Source organism: Eretmochelys imbricata, chromosome 1 (genome assembly GCF_965152235.1).
Source record: "Eretmochelys imbricata isolate rEreImb1 chromosome 1, rEreImb1.hap1, whole genome shotgun sequence".
Taxonomy (NCBI): Eukaryota; Metazoa; Chordata; order Testudines; family Cheloniidae; genus Eretmochelys; species Eretmochelys imbricata.
Genome location: NC_135572.1, coordinates 267,558,075 through 267,577,231, shown reverse-complemented (window position 1 = coordinate 267,577,231; position 19,157 = coordinate 267,558,075). Strand labels below are relative to the sequence as shown.

The 19,157-nt window shown below is 43.4% G+C and overlaps 1 protein-coding gene across 10 annotated transcripts in view; it reads right to left on the bottom strand.

Annotated features, from left to right (window-relative positions):
- The window catches only part of TNRC6B (trinucleotide repeat containing adaptor 6B), a 217,522-nt gene that overhangs the window by 21,205 nt on the left and 177,160 nt on the right, over positions 1–19,157 (bottom strand). For all 10 annotated transcript variants that reach the window (XM_077830293.1, XM_077830327.1, XM_077830285.1 and 7 more), the window contains 5 exons: positions 18,309–18,487; positions 17,234–17,308; positions 15,890–15,935; positions 9,966–10,114; positions 591–716 (listed from right to left, as the gene is read on the bottom strand). In XM_077830293.1, the coding sequence (XP_077686419.1) occupies positions 591–716; positions 9,966–10,114; positions 15,890–15,935; positions 17,234–17,308; positions 18,309–18,487 (575 nt within the window). The remainder of the gene's footprint in view (positions 1–590; positions 717–9,965; positions 10,115–15,889; positions 15,936–17,233; positions 17,309–18,308; positions 18,488–19,157) is intronic.

Genomic DNA, 19,157 nt, shown 5'->3' with positions numbered 1-19,157 from the left:
GGCACACATGGAACACCTGGCAAGAGGAAGACTGAGGAACCCTGGTATGGTAGGAAAGAGAATGGGGGGGAGGAGGGGGCGCATATAGAACCCCTAAGGGGGAGACTGGGGAGAGTTGGAGGGAGTATGAGATAGAGGGGTATGAGATATAGAGGGGTATGAGAAGGTGGCAAATAGGAAGCTTGTGGCGGAAGGGGGTGAGGAGGGATGCAAAGAGGCCTTGGTGCATGCAATAAGCTCAGCCTACACGAACTATGAAGTGTGCATCCCTCTAATAGAAATTTTTTTTAAAAAATCATCTTGTAAAGAATCAGTATGGAACTCAGGACTTATGAGCTTACACTGAAGATAAAAAAAGGGGCAGTAAACATTCTCATACTGAGCTCCCATTGGAATGTAAGAAAGGATTCCAGTCTGCAAAGCACTGAAATCCCAAATCACAATGGAAAATTTCAAACAAAATCTAAGGGTTCCACTAGTAAAATATGTCTGGTTCACACCAAGCTGGCATGTGAAAAGACTTAAAACATGTACTGTAAATGCTGTAAGACTTGTACCTTGTAAGAAACCAAAAATGTTAAACTGCTTACCTGGGGGGAAAGAAACTGGGGAGGCACTTGTGCCCGGATATTGGGGGAAGCGTTTAATGGCTGCACTGGTGTGTGCATGCCCCTCGATTGTGCTGTGCTGTTTCCAAATAAACCATGATTGCCAGCCTATAAAATTAAAATAATGGTGAGTCAGTTAAAATTTTCATCCCTTAGACTAATGGATTTCTGTGCTGTTAGCTGTTTGCTAAGAGTATTGCAAGAATATTTTACTACAGAGAATACCCTCATGCTTGATTATTTAGATGATGCCAGCCTCAATCCACTTTATTGTCCCTCCCCCCCGTGTAAGTCTCTTTATAAACTAAGTTTTTGAAATACAGCCTCTTCCTCCACATTTACATTGTACTTTTCATCCAAGGATCTCAATACACTTTACGTCAGTGGTCTCAAACCTTTTTATGCACAAGATCACTTTTTGAATTTAAGATCAATCCAGGATCTCCCCCGCCCCACTCACTCCATTCCCCCTCCCTCCATCGCTCGCTCTCTCCCACCCTCACTCACTTTCACTGGGCTAGGGCAGGGGGTTGGAGTGTGGGAGGGGGTGTGGGTTCTGGACTGGAGCCGAGAGGTTTGGGGTATGGGAGAGGGATCAGGGCTGAGCCTGGGGCAGGAGACTGTGGTGCAGGAGGAGGTGAGGGGTGTGGGCTCTGGGAGGGAGTTTGGGTGTTGGAGGGGGCTCCGGGCTGGGGCACAGTGTTGGGGTGTGGGAGGGGTACAAGCTCTGGGAGGGAGTTTGGGTGCGGGCTCAGGGGGTTGAGATGGGGGAAGAGGGTACGGGGTCTGGGAAGGAGTTTGGGTGCAGGCTCCGGCCAGGAGGTGCGTACTACAGGTGGCTCCCAGTCAGCGGCGAAGCGGGGCTAAGGCAGGCTCCCTACCTGCCCTGGCCTCACGCCAGTCCCAGAAGTGGCTGGCATGTCTCTGTGGCCCCTGCCCTAGCCCCACTGCGCCGCCAGACTTTTAGCAGCTGGAAATCACAATCGACTGGCAGAGGCTCCAGGATCGACTTGTCGATCGCGATCTACCGGTTGGTGACAACTGCTTTACACAGTTGGTTAAAAGTTGATTATCCCATTTTACAGATATGGAAAGTGAGGCTCAGAGAAAACAAATAGTATGTCCTAGAACATTCTCCTACTTAAAAGTTGCTAAGCAGTATTTTGTCACTAAGTCATCTTTACTATTGCATTATGAAAGGTCTGAGACAGAGTTGGTTGAAGATCCAGGAAACAGGTTGTCACTAAAACAAGTATGTCTATTGCTTATATAACCTGCAGGCCTTCTGCTGTCCACCACTGCCTTAAAATAATTAAAGCTGGTCAAATTTTTCATCTGAAAAATTACTTTGACCAAAAAATGGCCTTCCTCCCCCCACCCCCCCCAACATTAAAATTTTCATGGAAAATTAGTGTTTGTGCTTTTGTTTTTAATGAAAAATAAATACATAAATAAATACATACATAAATACATAAATAAAATGGAGGTTACTTACCTGTAACTGGAGGTTCTTTGAGATGTGTGATCCCTATCTGTATTTCACATGTGGGGGTATGCGTACACTCTGTGTCTGAGACCGGAGATTTGTAGCAAATAGTAACCATTGGTTCACAGATGTGCAGTTGCTCTCCTCATGCTCCGAACTGAGGGCATAAATGAGGCACAGACCAATGCCTCTCCAGTTCCTTCCCTTACCACAAATCATACAGGATCCAAAGCAGAGGGGAAGGAGGGTGGGTAGTGGAATACAGCTAGGGACCATACAACTAGAACCACCACCAGTTACAGGTAAGTTTAAGTAACTTCCATTTCTTCTTTGAGTGCTGGTCCCTATCTGTATGCTATATGTGGGTGATTAGTAAGTAACAGTCAAATAAGAGGCGGGTGCGAGGATGCAGTTGGTATAGATGACTGTAACACTGCTGTCCCCACACCTCCATCTGTTGAGGAAGCCTGAACCAGGGTGTAATACTTTGTAAAGGTGTGGATGGAGCTCCAGGCACCTGCCTTACAAATGTCCAGTACTGGTAAGAGATGCCATTGAGGTTGCCTGTGCTCCCACAGAGTGGGCCCTCACACCATCCTGGGGAGGAATGTGTGTTAGCTGATGACACAGAATGATGCTTCCAGAGATCCACTCAGTGAGTCTCTGGGCTGATGTCTGAGTCTCATGATCGCTCTGCTAAAGCAGCAAATAGTATCTGTGTTTTCCTCATTGGTTTTGTTCTTTGTAGATAAAAGGCCAAGGCCTGTCTGACATTGAGAGACTGCAGCCTCTCCTCCTCATTGGAAACATGAGGCTTAGGGAAGAACACTGGTAAGTGAATAGGTTGGGTCATATGAAACTCTGAAATTACCTTGGGGATGAATATCTGGTGGAGATGAAAGAAGGCCTTTTCTCTATGAAATATGATGTACAGCGGTTCTGTCACAAGTGTTCCCAGTGTGATAGCAACTAAGACTAGATAATTTTCATGGAGAGGTGTGACACGGAACAGGTGGCCACTGGTCTGAAACGTGGTCTAGTAAGAGATCATGGTACCACACTGAGGTCCCACTGTGGTGCGCGTTTCATTACTGGCAGGAAGATCTTAATAAGGACTTTCAAGAATCAAATTGTGGTAGGGTGAGTAAAGACAAAGCAGCCCTCCACCAGAGGATGAAAGGCATTGATTGCCGACTTTTAATGGGCTGGTAGAGACAGGAGATAGTCTAAAATGACATGGATACCTACTGATTCTGTTGATACCTGATTCTGTTGTGAGCAGGTAGAGAAATGCCTCCATTTAGCTAGATAGCATTTTCTAGTGGAGGTTTTTCCATTGTGACTGAGTTTAGTTCAGATGGCCTCTGGACATGAATGTTCCAGGTCTGATGCCCATCCAAATGCCAGGCTGTGAGATGAAGAGGCTCTGGGCTAGGATGTCTGATCCTGCCCTGGTCCTAAGTTAACAGATCCAGAAAGGGTCAAATACAGATGGGAGAACAAGATGACATTGTAGTAGGTCTGGAAACCAAAACTGCCTATATCAATTGGGTGTGATATGGATAACCCTGGCCTGTCAACATGAATTTTGCAGAGAACATACGGTAGTTGCACACTGGGAGGAAAGGTGTACTTCAGATGGTCCACTGAGGACAACAGAAAGGCATCGTGCCCGAAGTCTCAGCCTAATGCTGCTCTGGAACAGTAGAGATTAAATTTCTTGTTTGTTTGGGAGGTCAACAGGCCACAAGATAACGTTGCTCAGTGGGTGAAGATTTTGGTCATGACACAATTGCATATTTCTCATTCATAGTCTATGGCAAAGTGCTTGCTCAGAATGCCTGTCAGAGTATTCTGCACACCTGGTGTGTATGTTGCTAAGAGTATGATGTGGTTCTTGATGCACCAATTCCATAATTCACTGTCTCTACCCTGTTTATATAAGAGACAGTCGTCATGTGATCACACATTATTTGGATGTGGCAAGATCATGTGAGGGAGAGGTATTTGTCGCAGGCTACGTGAACTGCTCTAATCTCCAGCAGCTTGATATGCATTCTGGCCTCCCACGTGCCTTTTACAGTGTGACTGTCCGTATATGCTCTCCATCCTATGAGGGATGCATCAAGGGTGGGTGGAAGAAAGGGGACTCCTGCTCACACCTGCTCCAGTTTCGTCCACCACTGAGAGAGGATCTGACTTTCAGTGGGATTGTTACCCTGATATTCATGTCGTCCTTGTCTGGTGAGCAGACAGACTGAGGCCAGGCCTGCAGATAGCGAATGTGGAGTCTGGCAAATGGCGCTATGTACGTGCATGCAGCCATGTGGCTTAGAAGGGAAAGGCAGACCATGATTGTGGTGCAAGGTCTGAGGGTTACTTGGTTTATCAAGTTATTCGTAACCTGAAATTTGTCTATAGGATCATTGGCTTTTTCTGAGGATATATCCAGGGATGCTCCTATGAAATCTATAGACCTTGTAGGAGTCAAAGTGCTTATTTACACAGACCTCCAGCAATGTCAGAAAGTGGAGTAAGAATAAGATTGTCGATTGGACCTTGATCTGCCCATTAGCAGCCAGTCATGCAGATACAGGAAGATAGTGTAGCCATCATGTCTCATCTGGGCTGCCACCACATAGAAGATTTTTGTGAAGGCCTGAGTGCCATCACCAGCCTGAATGGAAGTACTCTGAATTTGTGTTTCTCTTGCCCTAAAAATGAATTGAAGAAATCTTCTGTGGAACTGGTGAATATCTACCTAAAAGCAAGCATCCTTCATGTCAAGGATCATAAACCATCTCTTATCCTCCAGGGAGGGAATTATTTTTAATTGTGCATAAAGGCGTATAGTTGGTGTATATCAAGAATTAGTCCCCATCCTCCATTTTTCTTGGAAATTATGAAATATGGGAACTAGAATCCCCTCTTGATGTTGAAGTGGCATCTGCTCTATAACCCCTTTTTGGAGGAGTTCACCTCCTGATGAAGGATCTCCTCATAAGTGTGGTCCCTGAGAAGGGGGTTTGTGGTGAGCAGGTGATATCAACTCAACTGGGTAGTTGGAGTGAATGATCTCTAGTATCCACTTGTCTGTTATTGCCTTCCAGTTGTGTGTGAAGTAGGTAAGGCAGCCACCAGAGATTTTTTTTTTTTGGGGGGGGGATGTGGCATGGCATCAATATCCGTAAGCAGTCCTTGAGCATCAGATCACAAGAACCCCTTGGACTGTGGGCACAGCTGTCCTAGAGGTGGAGGAACCGGTGCATCTGAGTCTTTGAACCCTCTGTTGTTTTGTATGGTGGTTCCTACGGGTGCTGGAGCTAAAATACTGGGGCGGGGCGGGGGGGTGGGAGGAGACATTTGGGCCTATTGGTTTGCTTGTTGTGTTTCCCCTTCAGAGCTGGGGTGTAAATGTCCAGGAGTGGAGAGTTGTCCTAGAGTCCTTAAGAGAGTGTAGTGAATTGTCAGTATTCTCACTGATATTCTGGACCTCCCTGGGGAGCCCTGAAGCGTGCAGCCACGATTCATGGCTCATGACTACAGCTGTGGTAACGGTTTTAGACCAAATGTCAGCTGAGTCCACTGTTGCTTGAAGTGAAGTCTTAGCCATCAGCCTGCCTTCATCAATAAGGTCTTGGAATGGAGTCCTGTCTTCCTCAGGATATTGGTCTCTAAATTACAGAATTTTGGAATAATTTAGGAAATCATACTCTCCTAACAATGCCTGGTAGTTAGCAACTTTGAATTGGAGACTGGCTGGTGAAAATACTTTCCTCCTCAAGAAATCAATGCATTTAGCGCCCTTGTCAGTTAGAGTAGACTTGAGGTGCGGTGACCTGGACCTCTCTATAGCTGCCTGTATCACTAAGGAGTTAGGCTGTGGATGGATAAATAAAAAATTCTGCCCACTTAGCCGACACAGAATATTGTTTTTCAAACCTCAAGGGTAGGGGCACAGGTGACAGGGATATGCCACACAGAACTGGAGGGTTCCAAAATGGCCTTGTTGACTAGGAGGGCCACTTTATTAGGGTCAGAAGGTTGAAGGATGTCTGATTGGACCATCCTGTGTGTCCTGGAGCTCCTCAAGAGGTATCTGTATCTTGGTTGCTACCCTCTGTAACAGCTCCTGATACTGCCTGTGGTCATCAGGCAGGGAAGGGATGATGCTTCATCAGGTGAGGAGGATGACACATCCATTGGGACCAGCATATCCAGCTTGACTTCTTCCTTCACAAACTCCAAAGGACCTGGTTGGTATCAGCTAGGAGAAAAGGGTCAGTGGGATTCTTGTACAAATCTAGGCTATTTGTTATATGGATCCCACGGGGCACAGTAAGGCCAGCAGAAAGCGTCAACTGGTTGAGGGAGTGGGAGCAAGACACAGGGTATCAACAGTCCCCTGGGTGGTCATACCCAAGATAGCTCCAAGGCCTCCTGTGGGCTCTGTCTGGGCATGTTTCCCTTGTGGAGGAGGGTAGAGGGAGCCTCATATGGAGCATCAGGCTCATATGGAGCATTCATTCTGAAAATGTAGGGTCCTGCTCTACTGGAAGCACCAGTGGGGAGAATAGTCCAACTTGTGGATGCAGCATGGGAGGTTCCTCTTCCCCCTCAAGGTGGGTTCTTCGGGTATAGAAATGTCTGTAAGGAGGACTCGGCCCAATAGAAGAGGAGTTTGTGAACAGGGTGGAATGAAAATATCCTCCAGTGACATTACGATGGCCATCCTTCTTGGAGTCTGAGGAGACCTTGACATGGGAACTGATGAATCTGCAGTGTCCAACAGTCTGCTTACTCAGAGGATCCCATATGGGACAACAGTTGCCAATCTTTTGGTCTGTGGGATGAAGGCAGAACTGGTACTGATGGATCATTCTTCCTATGTGCCTTTCCTTCTTTGACAGAAGGTCTGTGTGGACCTAATTCCTTAGTACCTGCATGCGAGGATTCAGCCGACTTTGACCAAGACTGGAAGGGATCCTTTTTCTTAAAGGTAGATCTGGACAGGGATCTGTTCTTATGCCTATGGCCACGTCCCTACTCTTGTGAGAGGGTTTATTGGGCTTAAGTGTTTTGGTGTCTACTCCAGACCTTGTATCCGGAAGAGCAATGCTCGAAATCTGAGACCACCGTATAGGGGGGTCCCCCTAGCTTGGATATGACTAGGGCTTCGTGGTCTACTCCATGAGGGATTTCACAGACGGAGCTCTCAACCATGACAAGTTCGAGGAAGGAAGAAGCACCAAAAGCTGCACTTGGTGGCAATGTGAGCCTCTCCAAGGCACTAAACGCAGCCCTGGTATTCGTTGCCGATGGAAAAGGAATGGGGGAAGGAGATAAAGTTCTTTAAATCCTGGGACTACTGGCATAGTTCTTCTCTACAAGAAGAATAAACTAATTATAAAAACACAAACGTTAAGTCTAAACTTACTATAAACTATTTACAATATGTATTTACAGGTGCTTAAGTACAGGACAATCATAGCCACAGACACAGAGAATTCCAACTCAGATGATCTGACAATAAGAATGAATGGAACTGCAGAGGCATTGGGCCACACCACCCTTTATGCCCTCAGTTTGGAGAATGAGGAAAACAACTGTGCACTGCAGACCAGCAGACAGCACTTGCTACAAATCGCTGGTCTCGGGGCCTGGAGTACATGTGCACCCATGTGTGGTATACACACAGAGACCAGCACTCGAAGAACAAAAATTCAATTTGTTTTTTTTTTAAGAATATTTTTCAAAAATTTTCATGGAAAATACTTACCATTTTCTGACCAGCTTTACAAATAATTAATAGTACATCACCAGATGTACTAAAAAGAATTCAAAATTATGTCTAATTCCATTTATGAGCAGATTTCTGGAGATTTACCCACATTCTCTGGGTGATGTCCTGAACACACACAAACACAAATCTCTCATGGTACATTAAAATACTAGTGTTCTCACTACTCCATTTTATAGCATGCCTGCAACCTATCCTGCCACAATAACCCATAAATTAACTGCCTACAACTATTTTATCCAGGTACAGCAAGTATATATTATTTCTCCCTTGGACATGGCCTAATAGTTACTAACTAGGAATCAGTCTCCTATCCTTTTATTCTTGCTGAGTCTTTTTAGAAAAATAACTAACTCCTTTAAACATATTTCCACATATAAGTCACTGTATAAAAAAAGTCCAAGACAAATTTGGAGCAAACCACTCTTAAAATGAAAGACTAGGAGATCATCCTGTGTTGCAGGCAAGAAGAAGCCAACAAAAAACAAAATAAATATATACTGGACAATAGGAAGGAAGGTGGATTTTTGATGGGTTAACATATCTGAAACCTACGTTAATATACGTTATACTGTGTAGTCAGTGATCAATAAATCTTGTAAGAAAACCAGCTGACCAGAATTAAGCCTACGTTGCAGCCACGCAGTAATAAATCTGAGAAGGTGGCCTCCTTACTTGTCTAGCAGCGAAGTTTTGGGGGTTGAGCCCTGAGCCGATTGCCCCAAGGCTGATGTTAGGTAGTGTGGAACCAGAGGGAGACAACTTGTAGCTGGGAGAAGGGGAGAAGGGAGAGCAAGGAGCCTCATCCCCAAGGCACCCATCTTGATTGGAGAAAGGCAAAGTCAGCTGAAGCAGTAGTTAGCCAATCAGCAGGAGTTGGTTAGTGAAGCAACAGAATGCAAAAGGAGAGAAAGAAGGACTGTGAGTGATCAGGAATAAGCAAAGGTAGTCTGTAACAACAATTACAAGGGCAAACTTCTGATTCAATTTAACTGCTGGCATTTGGAGATTTTTGGTTAAGGAACCACGGTCAGCAATTTCTGTAGAGGTGAAGGTATTTTTAAAAAACCTCTTAGATGCATAGAAAAATTCTTCCTTTACTAATTTTGTCCTTCTCAGATAGGGATTATTTCCATTAAAGCAGCAGATACAGCTAGAATGAGTTCCTATTATTCACTTCTGTTTGCACACACCAATTTGTGTCCACAGTATGCACCTCTGCAAATGGTGTTTGTTAATTAGACCAGCAGAGGAAGTTCATAAAGCTGGTGTTTGGCCTGTTACCCCAAAATCGAGTAGTTTAAAAATATGCATTTTAAAAAAAAAATGTTTATTGGACAGAGAATGCCCACAACATTTTACCTGTTTCACATTTTATTGAATCAAGCGAACTGCATTTAAAACAAACATTTTGAATCCAGAGACCCGCTGCAAATCATAATTTAGATTTCAAATATTAATTGCTTTAAAAAGGTTGACAGTGCCCATTTAAAATAGGTAAAGATATGAAAGAGATGGTACTGCAACATACAACAGATGTAGGGAAACCAACAGTAAATGGACAAACACAGCACATGATACAGTCTAATCTAGAAAGAATGCTTCAGATAATTTGCAGACATGAAAGCAGAAAGAAAGTCTTGGAAAATTGTGATTTTGTCTATATATTTAGATTTAAACTTAGTTTTAGAATGTAGAAGTACAGTCAGTAGCCAAACAGAAACAAGAACCATTATGATAAACTCTTTACTGAACTTTGTTGGCACCTGTTCAAAATGGACTTCTCCCCCCGCAGCAAAAGAGTGGAGTAGTATTCAGAAATAATCTTTCTTCAGAACTGTACTTATTACTCTCAGGACTACTCTAATATATCCATGCGTATCTTTAACCCAGCTCAATTTTCTACCTACGTTCGCTCTACATATGTATGTCTATCTTATCTTATTTCATGTATTATTACATTCTCTTCCATTATTTTGGATGTTTATTACCCCCCAAAGGAGTATATAGAAATTGGGACTTTATGTGAATGCGGTGGTGGATTTCGTTTAACCATACAGATTTATCTCACCTTCTCGAAATAAGGCCCACTATCTGTGGCTCCCATGTCTTTGGAATTAGGTGGACGGAACCCAGATCGATCCTTTCTCATTATATCATTAAAATCCCCAAGGTTCATGGCTCGTTTGTCCACATCAAACTTCTTATCGGGGAGACCACCTATAAGACGGAAGGAAGAGGGTGAAATATCAGTGCCAACAACCACGATCATACCTGTTCTTTCCAACAGATTCACAGCTAAAAATGGATTGAAAATACCTCTGAAGGCTGAAAAACAGTATGGACAAGGATTTATTTTATAACGTAGCATTACGCTCCTGGTAAAAGATGCTGAAAAAAGTCAAGGATTATGTTTTATTGTAAGATTAAACAAGCCAATTTGCTTTAAAAACAATACAGTATTTTGTACAAATTTTTTTGTACAAACATATGCAGTGGCAGTGAACAAGGCAAAGAGATCCTCCTCTACAAGTATAGCATCAGGGAAGTTTTCCAGTTCATAAAATCAACCAAGTTATAACCCTCAAATTGTCTCCTCTCCATCACAGATCTAGCCACAACCTGCTGTGACGAACTCTCCACTACTTTATGACAAAATGGAGTAAATCTGATACCTCTCTTCATCTTCAAGGATACACACACCACAGCAAAATGTAGCATAAACTTAGCCACTTTGTCACAATCGTGCTTAGTAGCAGAGAGCTTCCAAAACCATTATCTGGAAACTTAAGCAAGCTAGACGCATGCCCATCATGAACAGTCAAAATAATGGGAATCTATTGCTCGTAGCTGAAAAATTGTTAATACCTTCTTCAGAGAGGGCACTCAACTAGCCATTCTGAAACATGCTATTGTCTAGCCTGTTCTCAAAAAGCCACACTCAGTGCCAGCTTCATTCACTGCTGTTCAGTCACTAACCACTGATTCATAGGCAAAGTTGCTGAGAAGGTAATAATGAACTGTCCCCAGTTACACACAGCCTCTGCTGGCAACCTAGATACATCACAATCTGATCTGAGATGGGTGCATAACTGGTTGGAAAATCATTCCCAGAGAGTAGTTATCAGTAGTTAACAGTAGAATGTACCTTGATGAGATAGTGATTTTAACTTACTCCGTTCCATAAGAAATTCTAATGCAGTCTAACACTCATTTTGAGTCTCTGTTCTGAAACAGCCTGCCATCTGGATTAATTATCAAAAGCTACAAATAGTCTTGGTGATTTGCTGAATGATTTTCTTGTGTTGAGGCAATACAAGATAGTTCTTAAAAACGTCGAAAATGTGGAGCTCAGCCTCTGCAAGGGATGAGTGAGATCTTGGAAAGAACACTTGTAAGTGAACAAACTGATTTAAGTAAAAGTCCAGGACCACTTTAGGCAGAAATTTAGGATGACAATGAAGGGTAACTATCTTTATGGAAGGCAGCATAAAGTGGTCCTGATATCAGTGCTTGGATTTCTCTGACTCTGTCAGCAGAGGTAACAGCCACCAAGAATGCCCTCTTAATAGACACGATACACAGAGCAGAAATGATACAGGTTCAAATAGAGACTCCATCAGAGATATGAAGACTATATTTAAGTCTCAGGGAAGGGAAAAAATCTTTAACAAGTGAAAAAATGTGCTTTAGTCCCTTAAAAATTCTGACGACTGTAGGTTTGGGGACAAAAAAAAATCTTATGTTCCTGTACTGGAGGATGGTAGACAGATATTGCTGCTAGGTGAACTTTAACAGAACTATTAAAGAAATCTGAATGTTTCAATGATAACAGGTAATCTAGATGACAGGAATAGATGCCTCCACAGGGTGAAAGTTATGGTAAAAAAGTCTATATCGAAACACATTTCCACTTGGTCCCATAAGTAAGCCTTGTTGAACGTTTTCGACTTTGAATCAGAACATTCTGTACCTCAGAAGACTCTCAAGCAGTCGCTAGGGGGAGGGGTCAGAGTTCACCAAGCCACAGACTGTAGCACTGCTCTGCGAAATGCAGCGTCGTCTCTAGCCTGCCGTGTGATGGGGTAGTGTGATGTAAAAGTGCGACTAGACGACCACATTGCTGCCCTGCAGATGTCTTGAATAGGAACCCGTGCCAGGAACGCTGCAGATGAAGCTTGCGCTCTTATTGAGTGTGCTGTTAATGCTGGGGCCGGTATCTTTGCTAGGTCATAGCACACCCTGATACAAGCCATGATCCATGAAGAGAATCTTTGGGACAACACCGGGAACCCCTTCATTTGCTCCGCAATCACAATGAAGAGCTGCGTCAATTTCTGAAATGGCTCTGTCTGCTCAATGTAAAAGGCGAACGCTCATCTGACATCAAGGGAATGGAGCATCTGTTCTCTGAGTTATTAGCATGCGGCTTAGGGAAGAACACTAGAAGAAAAATGTCCTGATTTGTGTGAAATTGAGAAACCACCTTTAGGAGGAAAGCTGGATATGGTGGCAGCTGCACCTTGTTTTTATAAAGCACAGTATAAGGGGGCTCAGGAGTCAGGGCCTTGAGCTCGGACACCCTCCTGGCTGATGTTATAGCCACAAGGGATGCCACCTTCCAAGAAACGTAAAGTAGAGAGCAGGTTGATAGGGGCTGGAAGGGAGGGCCCATCAGCCTCCAGAGCACCAGGTTGAGATCCCATGGTGAAATCGTCTGCCTTAGTTGAGGGTACAGTCTATCTAGCCCTTCAAGGAAGCGGCCAAGCATGGAGTTAGTGAATACTGACCATCCAGCTGAGCCGAGATGGAAAGCCGAAATAGTGGCCAGGTGCATCTTTATTGACTATGAACAAAGGCCCTGCTGTTTTAGGTGAAGCAAATAGTCCAGGATGAAACGAATTGATGACCGTAACAGAGGAATGCCCTTCTGCAGTGACCAAATCGGGAACCTCTTCCACTTAGCCAGACAAGTGGCCCGATTGGATGGCTTTCTGCTGCCTAGGAGAACTTCCCTGAGTGTGAACATGCAAGCTCAAATGGGTTTAGCCATGGAGTTTCCATGCCATGAGGTGGAGAGACTAGAGTGGGATGCTGGAGACAGCCATGGTCCTGCGCGATCAAGTCTGGGACCAGGGGCAGAGTTATAGGCATGTCCGTTGACAGGTCTAGAAACATGGTGAACCAGTGCTGACATGGCAATGCTTGTGCTATCAAGATTATTGATGGTTCCTCTCGTCGGACCTTCAGCAGGACTTTGTGAATGAGCAGGAAGGACAGGAATGCATATGAAGGGAGGAGAAAGGCATCCATGAGTGAGCCCGGGCTGTGGCTCAGGAAGGAACAGAACTGCTGACACTTCCTGTTGCACTGTTTCATGAACAGGTCTACTGAGAGAAATCCCCACTTTTGGAAAATGTTCATCGTGACATCCGGGTGGAGGGACCACTCGTGGCCATGAAAGGACCTGCTGAGGTGATCGGCCAGTTCATTCTGCAGCCCGGAACGTATGATGCATCCAAGTGTATGGAGTGGGAGATGAAAGGCGTCTCACAGCTTGAGGGCTTACTGACACAAGGGAGAGGAGTGAGCACCACCCGTCTGTTTATATAAAACATTGCTGTGGTATTGTCTGTCAATACTGATACATATCTGCCCTGCTGATGGGTTTGAAACATCTGGCAAGCGAGGCAAATTGCACGCAGCTCCCTGATGTTGATGTGCAGCGAAAGTTCTGCCTGGGACCAAAGACCTTGGGTCCTGAGTCTTCCTAGGTGTGCCCCCCATTCCTTTGTTGATGCATCTGTGACTAGGGACAGTGATGGTTGAGGCCTGGAGAAGGGTATTCCCACACATACTGCTTGTGGGTCGAGCCGCCACCGGAGGGACTCAAAAACAGGAGTCCCAGCTCGGGCACTGCTGCGGCAGGGGAAAAGATGGAGACCGCCCCCCCATCCTACCCAGCCCCAGTTCGGGGGATGCCGTGGCAGGGGAGAGAGGGCACATCCATCACATTAAGAAGGTAAGACTACTGATATTAAAGTATCAGTTGTGTGCTTTTATTTGTAGAAGAAAGCTAATTATTATTAAGGTTTTTTTATATAGCACTTTTATCCAAAGCGCTTTACAATAGTTAGCTAACAGTACAAACAACATTTGGAAAGATCATTAAGTGGTCCGCTGAGAACCTCAGTAATTTTCAAGTGGACTGCGAAAAAAAAAGTTTGAGAACCACTGGGCTAGATCAAAACCCTCCATGGCAATGAGCATAATACAGTACTGTGGTGTCTATTAGAATCTGAACAGGTTTGGATTTGATCAAAGGGAGAAAAATTTGTACGCCAGACAGATAGTTCTCCACTCTGCTACATTAATGTGGAGGTCATTCACTGTAGAGTTGAAGAGGTTGGATATCAAGGTGAGTACCCCAGTTAACCATCTGGGACTTCTTCTGATGGGTATGTTCTTTCTTTGCCTTTCATAGTAAAGCATATCTTAAATGTCCTGACCCACATCTCCTCAGCTGTTCACAGTGTAAAAATGGGGGTGGATTCATGCACCACTTTTGGAGATCCAGGGACCTCAGTGCCAGTCATGCTGGGCACAGAACCACTTTGGTAAATGATTCTTCAGTTGATGGTGTGCAGTCCTCAGCATTGGAATCTGCTGACTTGGATGGACCCAGTGACCAGAACTACTTTGGCACATGGTTCTCTAGAGCCAAGAGGTGCTGGTTCTCTGGCACTGGACTTGGTTGAGCAGGAAGGATGCAAGGAGCTTGGTGCCATTTACGATAGGCATGGAGCCACTATGGTGAGCTGATCTCCAGTATCAATACTGGACATGTACAATGCCAGCCTTAGTCAATTGACCCTGAAGAGCTTCCTTTGTCAGCAGGCGGATGAGGCAGGCCACCTGCTTTTGTGGGTTCAGAGCATATTCATGCTATCAGAGCCTCTTCCTCCTCTTCCCCACCCCAAGAAAAGCTGACTAACATACTGACCATCTAACTGGAAACAAAAACAGACTCCAAAGTATCAACAAAAAACAAACAAACAAACGAACTATGAAGGGAAGTGCTGAGGACACAGTGCGTGATACAAGCTTGCTGTAAGTGCGGTGGTTAGGAAGAACTGAACGGGCCACTCCCTCTTCTATACCTTTGTAACCTTTGAGAATAGAAACGAGAGGGATGTGAGTGGCTTTAATGGACACTAGTCACCAGAAGATACCAGGCACCTCAATCCCACAAGTGTGAATATGCAGAGGCCACTTGGAGAAGAACAATGCATTTAAGTAGATATTCAACGTGGAAATTAGGAAAGCATTTCTGGTGACAAAGTCAATCATCTAGTCTAGTGAAACAGTCTGCTTAACAAGGAAGTTATGGCAAATTAGGACGCAATCAACTGAGATTAGATAAAACTGATACAGAAACCTAGACCAGATAATCCAAGAGACCACTTCCAACTATCATTTATGACGACACCCCTCACACAGTATGACCCATTTAAAGATCCCTGATGTTTGTGGTCAGGCCATCAAGGGTGATAAATCTATTCCTACTCAGCAGCAGCTCAACTGCATTAAAGTACAATAAAGAGACTTTCTTTTCCTGCATATCAGTCCTAAGGGACTGGTAATTGGGATGTCCTAATACCAACAGCTAGTAGACTTCCCTTTTCCACCTAGCAAAGTCATGTGACAAGGGATGCTCCACCTTCTGGAAGCAACAAAACTGAGCACTACATCAATTTTTTTTTTTTAAGCACCCCTCCATTCTATGCAGATATTCCCCAGCCCAGTGTGTCTCATCAGCAGCAGCTGCATTATCTGTATAAATCCTGCAGCCAACAAACTGGATGCTGCTGCTCTATCCTGCTATTAAAGAACAAAGCTCATAAATAATGAAATGTGCCCCTTCCTAAAGATAAGCATGTCACATGCATAATATCAGCTATCATGCCAAATGCATTTTAATGAAGTTATACGCACCTACAGACAAGTCCATCTTACTGCCTTGAGTGTCCTCAGTTTGACTCTGAAAGAAGAGCAAAAAAAGACACTGGTCTGACTCCTCAGCAAAGTTCGAGAACACGGCAGAAACAGCCTTCATTAAAGATGCGTATTGGAAATGTGGAAGGGTGTGCCAGTGTGAATGAAAGTAATGTCCTAAACTATATCAAAGAAAAACAATCCTGATGCAACCTTGAACACACCTAATCCCACCTGTATTTGGTGTTAAATTTCCTAAAATGCCACTAGACACATGAACTCATCATGCCACAGACAGAAAGAGATGTCCGAACAGCTGCTCTGAGAAATTAACCTCTGTCCTCATGTCAAGGGATCAAATTATTAGAGTAGCAGCCAGAATGACAGCTCTTCTCGTGACTTGTCAAGTCATCAAATCTTAAAATGTGCTGCCAAATTATTCTTCTGTTGGCAGTCTGGGACAGGGTGTTCCCATAACTTTAAGAGGCAGCATGATCTAGTGGACTGAATTTGAGACTGGGTGCCAAGAGCTCCTAGATTCTAATCCCAGCTCTGCCAGCGACATTCTGCTTGTCACATGTCACAGCACCTTTGCACCACAATTTCCCCAATTCTATAATGAGAATAAATAGCTACTTCACAGGATACATTAGTTAATGGTGTACAGTGTTTTGAAAAATTCAAACCTCTCCATTAAGTGGTGTGTCTGGGATTCTTGAACATTTTCATAGGTGAACCATATTTTCAACGAAAAGAAGGCATCACAGATCTCTGCACCTTCCCACTGACAATGATGTAGCATTTGTCTTACAGCTCCACCTAAAGGCCCCATTACTGGGGCTGTATCTATGCTAGGTGCTGTACTACACATAAAAGTCCCTGTTCCAAAGAGCTTACACTCTAAATAGACAAGAAAAAGGGTGGGATAAAGAAAATATCCCCTTTTTACAGACAGGGAACTGAGGTACTGTGATATTGTCTTGCCCAAATTCACACAAGTCTGTGGCAGAGCCAGAAATTAAGCCCACATGTCCACAGTTCTAGTCCAGCACCTTAAGCACAAGACCATCCATTGTTTGCAAATGAATTGCAACCCCACAACTGTGGCAACCATGAAATCCACTTGGATTTTTAAAGTATTTTAGTTTCCAGAAAGAAATATTCTGACTAGTAAGTGGAGTTTGAAATAGCCACCAACTATCGGTATTGGAATAAAAGAATGGGAATGAAAATGCAATTAGTTAATAAACACTGGCTGGTGAATATCTGAATTTAGAATTTTGCTTACTACACAAATATCAGTGCTTCTCAATTGGATTATGACATTTTTAAAAAGCCACTTACTAGCAATCCCATGTTTGAAAACTGTTTGGATAAAGGGTTCATCCACGAATCACTATTTCCTCCTTTTAATGAACACTAAAAAACAAGAACAGATATGTAATTAAACAGATTCCTTATCTTTCCTCCATTTTCATACTTCCTTTTATGTAGAGGTCTCTGCTTTGCTTCCTTTCAGAAGCTTCCTCTCAATCAGCATTGTGCTGAATTCAGTTGGCTTTCAATTTGGTCCTGTTGTGATTTGTGAATGATCAAAAACAAAACTGAAAGCAGAAATTGGCAACATAACACTTTAAAAAAAAAAGCTGAAAAGAAAAGTTTACAGATAATTGCTTTTGTGCTTAGGATAAAAAATGAAGTGTCTTTAAAAAAAGAAGCAAGAAATAGAGATTGAAATGAAAGGGAATCAATTTGTCCAAAGCAGGAACTGCGAAATCCATACAACACCACAATAAGACTGTTTTGTTTTGCACCTTATCTTAGCCCAGGAGCAGCCAAAGCCCAGCCCCTGGCTATAGGTAGTCTTCTTAATCTTAACACAGTACTCAACACTACAAAAGAACATCTCACATGCGCTATCCTCTGCAGAGCAGTTAGATCAGTGTTGCAGCCAAGTGCAGAGTCATTTACTTCTGTCTGCTGCCACAAGTTAATAAGAACAAAGGCGCGAACCCAAAATCGAGCAGAAATAAGAGTGTGTTACTACCAGAAGTGAGAATGGAATCAGAACTTCAACAGGCTGTGTAAGGAGAGGCAGCAGCAGCCTAATGTAGCGTGATGTGTCACCCAAAGAGCGATAACCCTTGGACACTTGTTGCTCAGTCTCATTCTGTAATGGCTCTGCAGCACCCATGCCACAATGTTTCTGGCAATCTCTGTTGGAGTTACAAGTCTTAATAGCCATATTTCATAAAAACAAGAGTGTGTCACATCACACACGACCGCAACTGCACTTCTACAGATGAATTCTCCACTACAATAGTTCTTGTTTATAAAAGAGAAGTGCATAACATATTAGTTATATCTGCTTTCAAGAGTATATGGTCATTACAGATCATTCAAGCATGAGGTTTCTTACCTTAATTTGTGGTTTCTTTCCTCCTTGTCCCCAGTTTGTTGAGTTGTGGGAGGAACTGCTTCCTTGAGAGCCTGCTGTGTTCCAGACTCCTCCTTCCTCCTCCTCTTCCCAGCTTGAATGACGTGTTCCTGTTACTGGCCCATCATTCTCCACCCAGCCATCTTGCATAGATTTCGAACCTTCAAGGAAAAAAAAAATATATATACACACAGATATAACTATATATATTTCAAAAGTGAGCCAATACAACTCCTAACAGACAAATTTTATGACATTCTATGGCAAGATCAGTGGGATGTTTAGTACACAGCTGCTGTTATTAATCTAAAAAAACCCCAAAACTTTCCTTCATTTTATTCTAATGCAGAAAACTGCACAAAGCACAACACCTAAAAGATTTATTAGTGCGGAGTAGTGTGCTATATTTTTCAAGTATTTTGTATTGTAAGAGCACTTTAGCTTCAAACATATCAAATGCCTTTGACTTTAAATTTACAGGGGAAACGTCCCTTCTCTCAATAAAGAAACTGACCTACAAGGAGCTCATAATTTCCAGTGTAGAGGAAAGGATTCCAGAGGCTCTCTTAAATTAACGTAATTGAGGAATTTAGTCCATCTGGTTAACCTATATCAAAAACCAGTTTTCAGTGCAAATTTTTTTCCTTCAAAGTCCTTAACACTCTATTAGAAAAAAACCCCCAGTATTAAAACCTTCATCACATTTCTCTATCAAACGACTAGTATGTTGACCTTTAAGCATGGCTGACAATAGAACTCTGTTCTGGAAAACTCCGATTTAATTCTCAGACACTGGTCAGAAATCTGATATGTTGAAAACTTTCCACACAG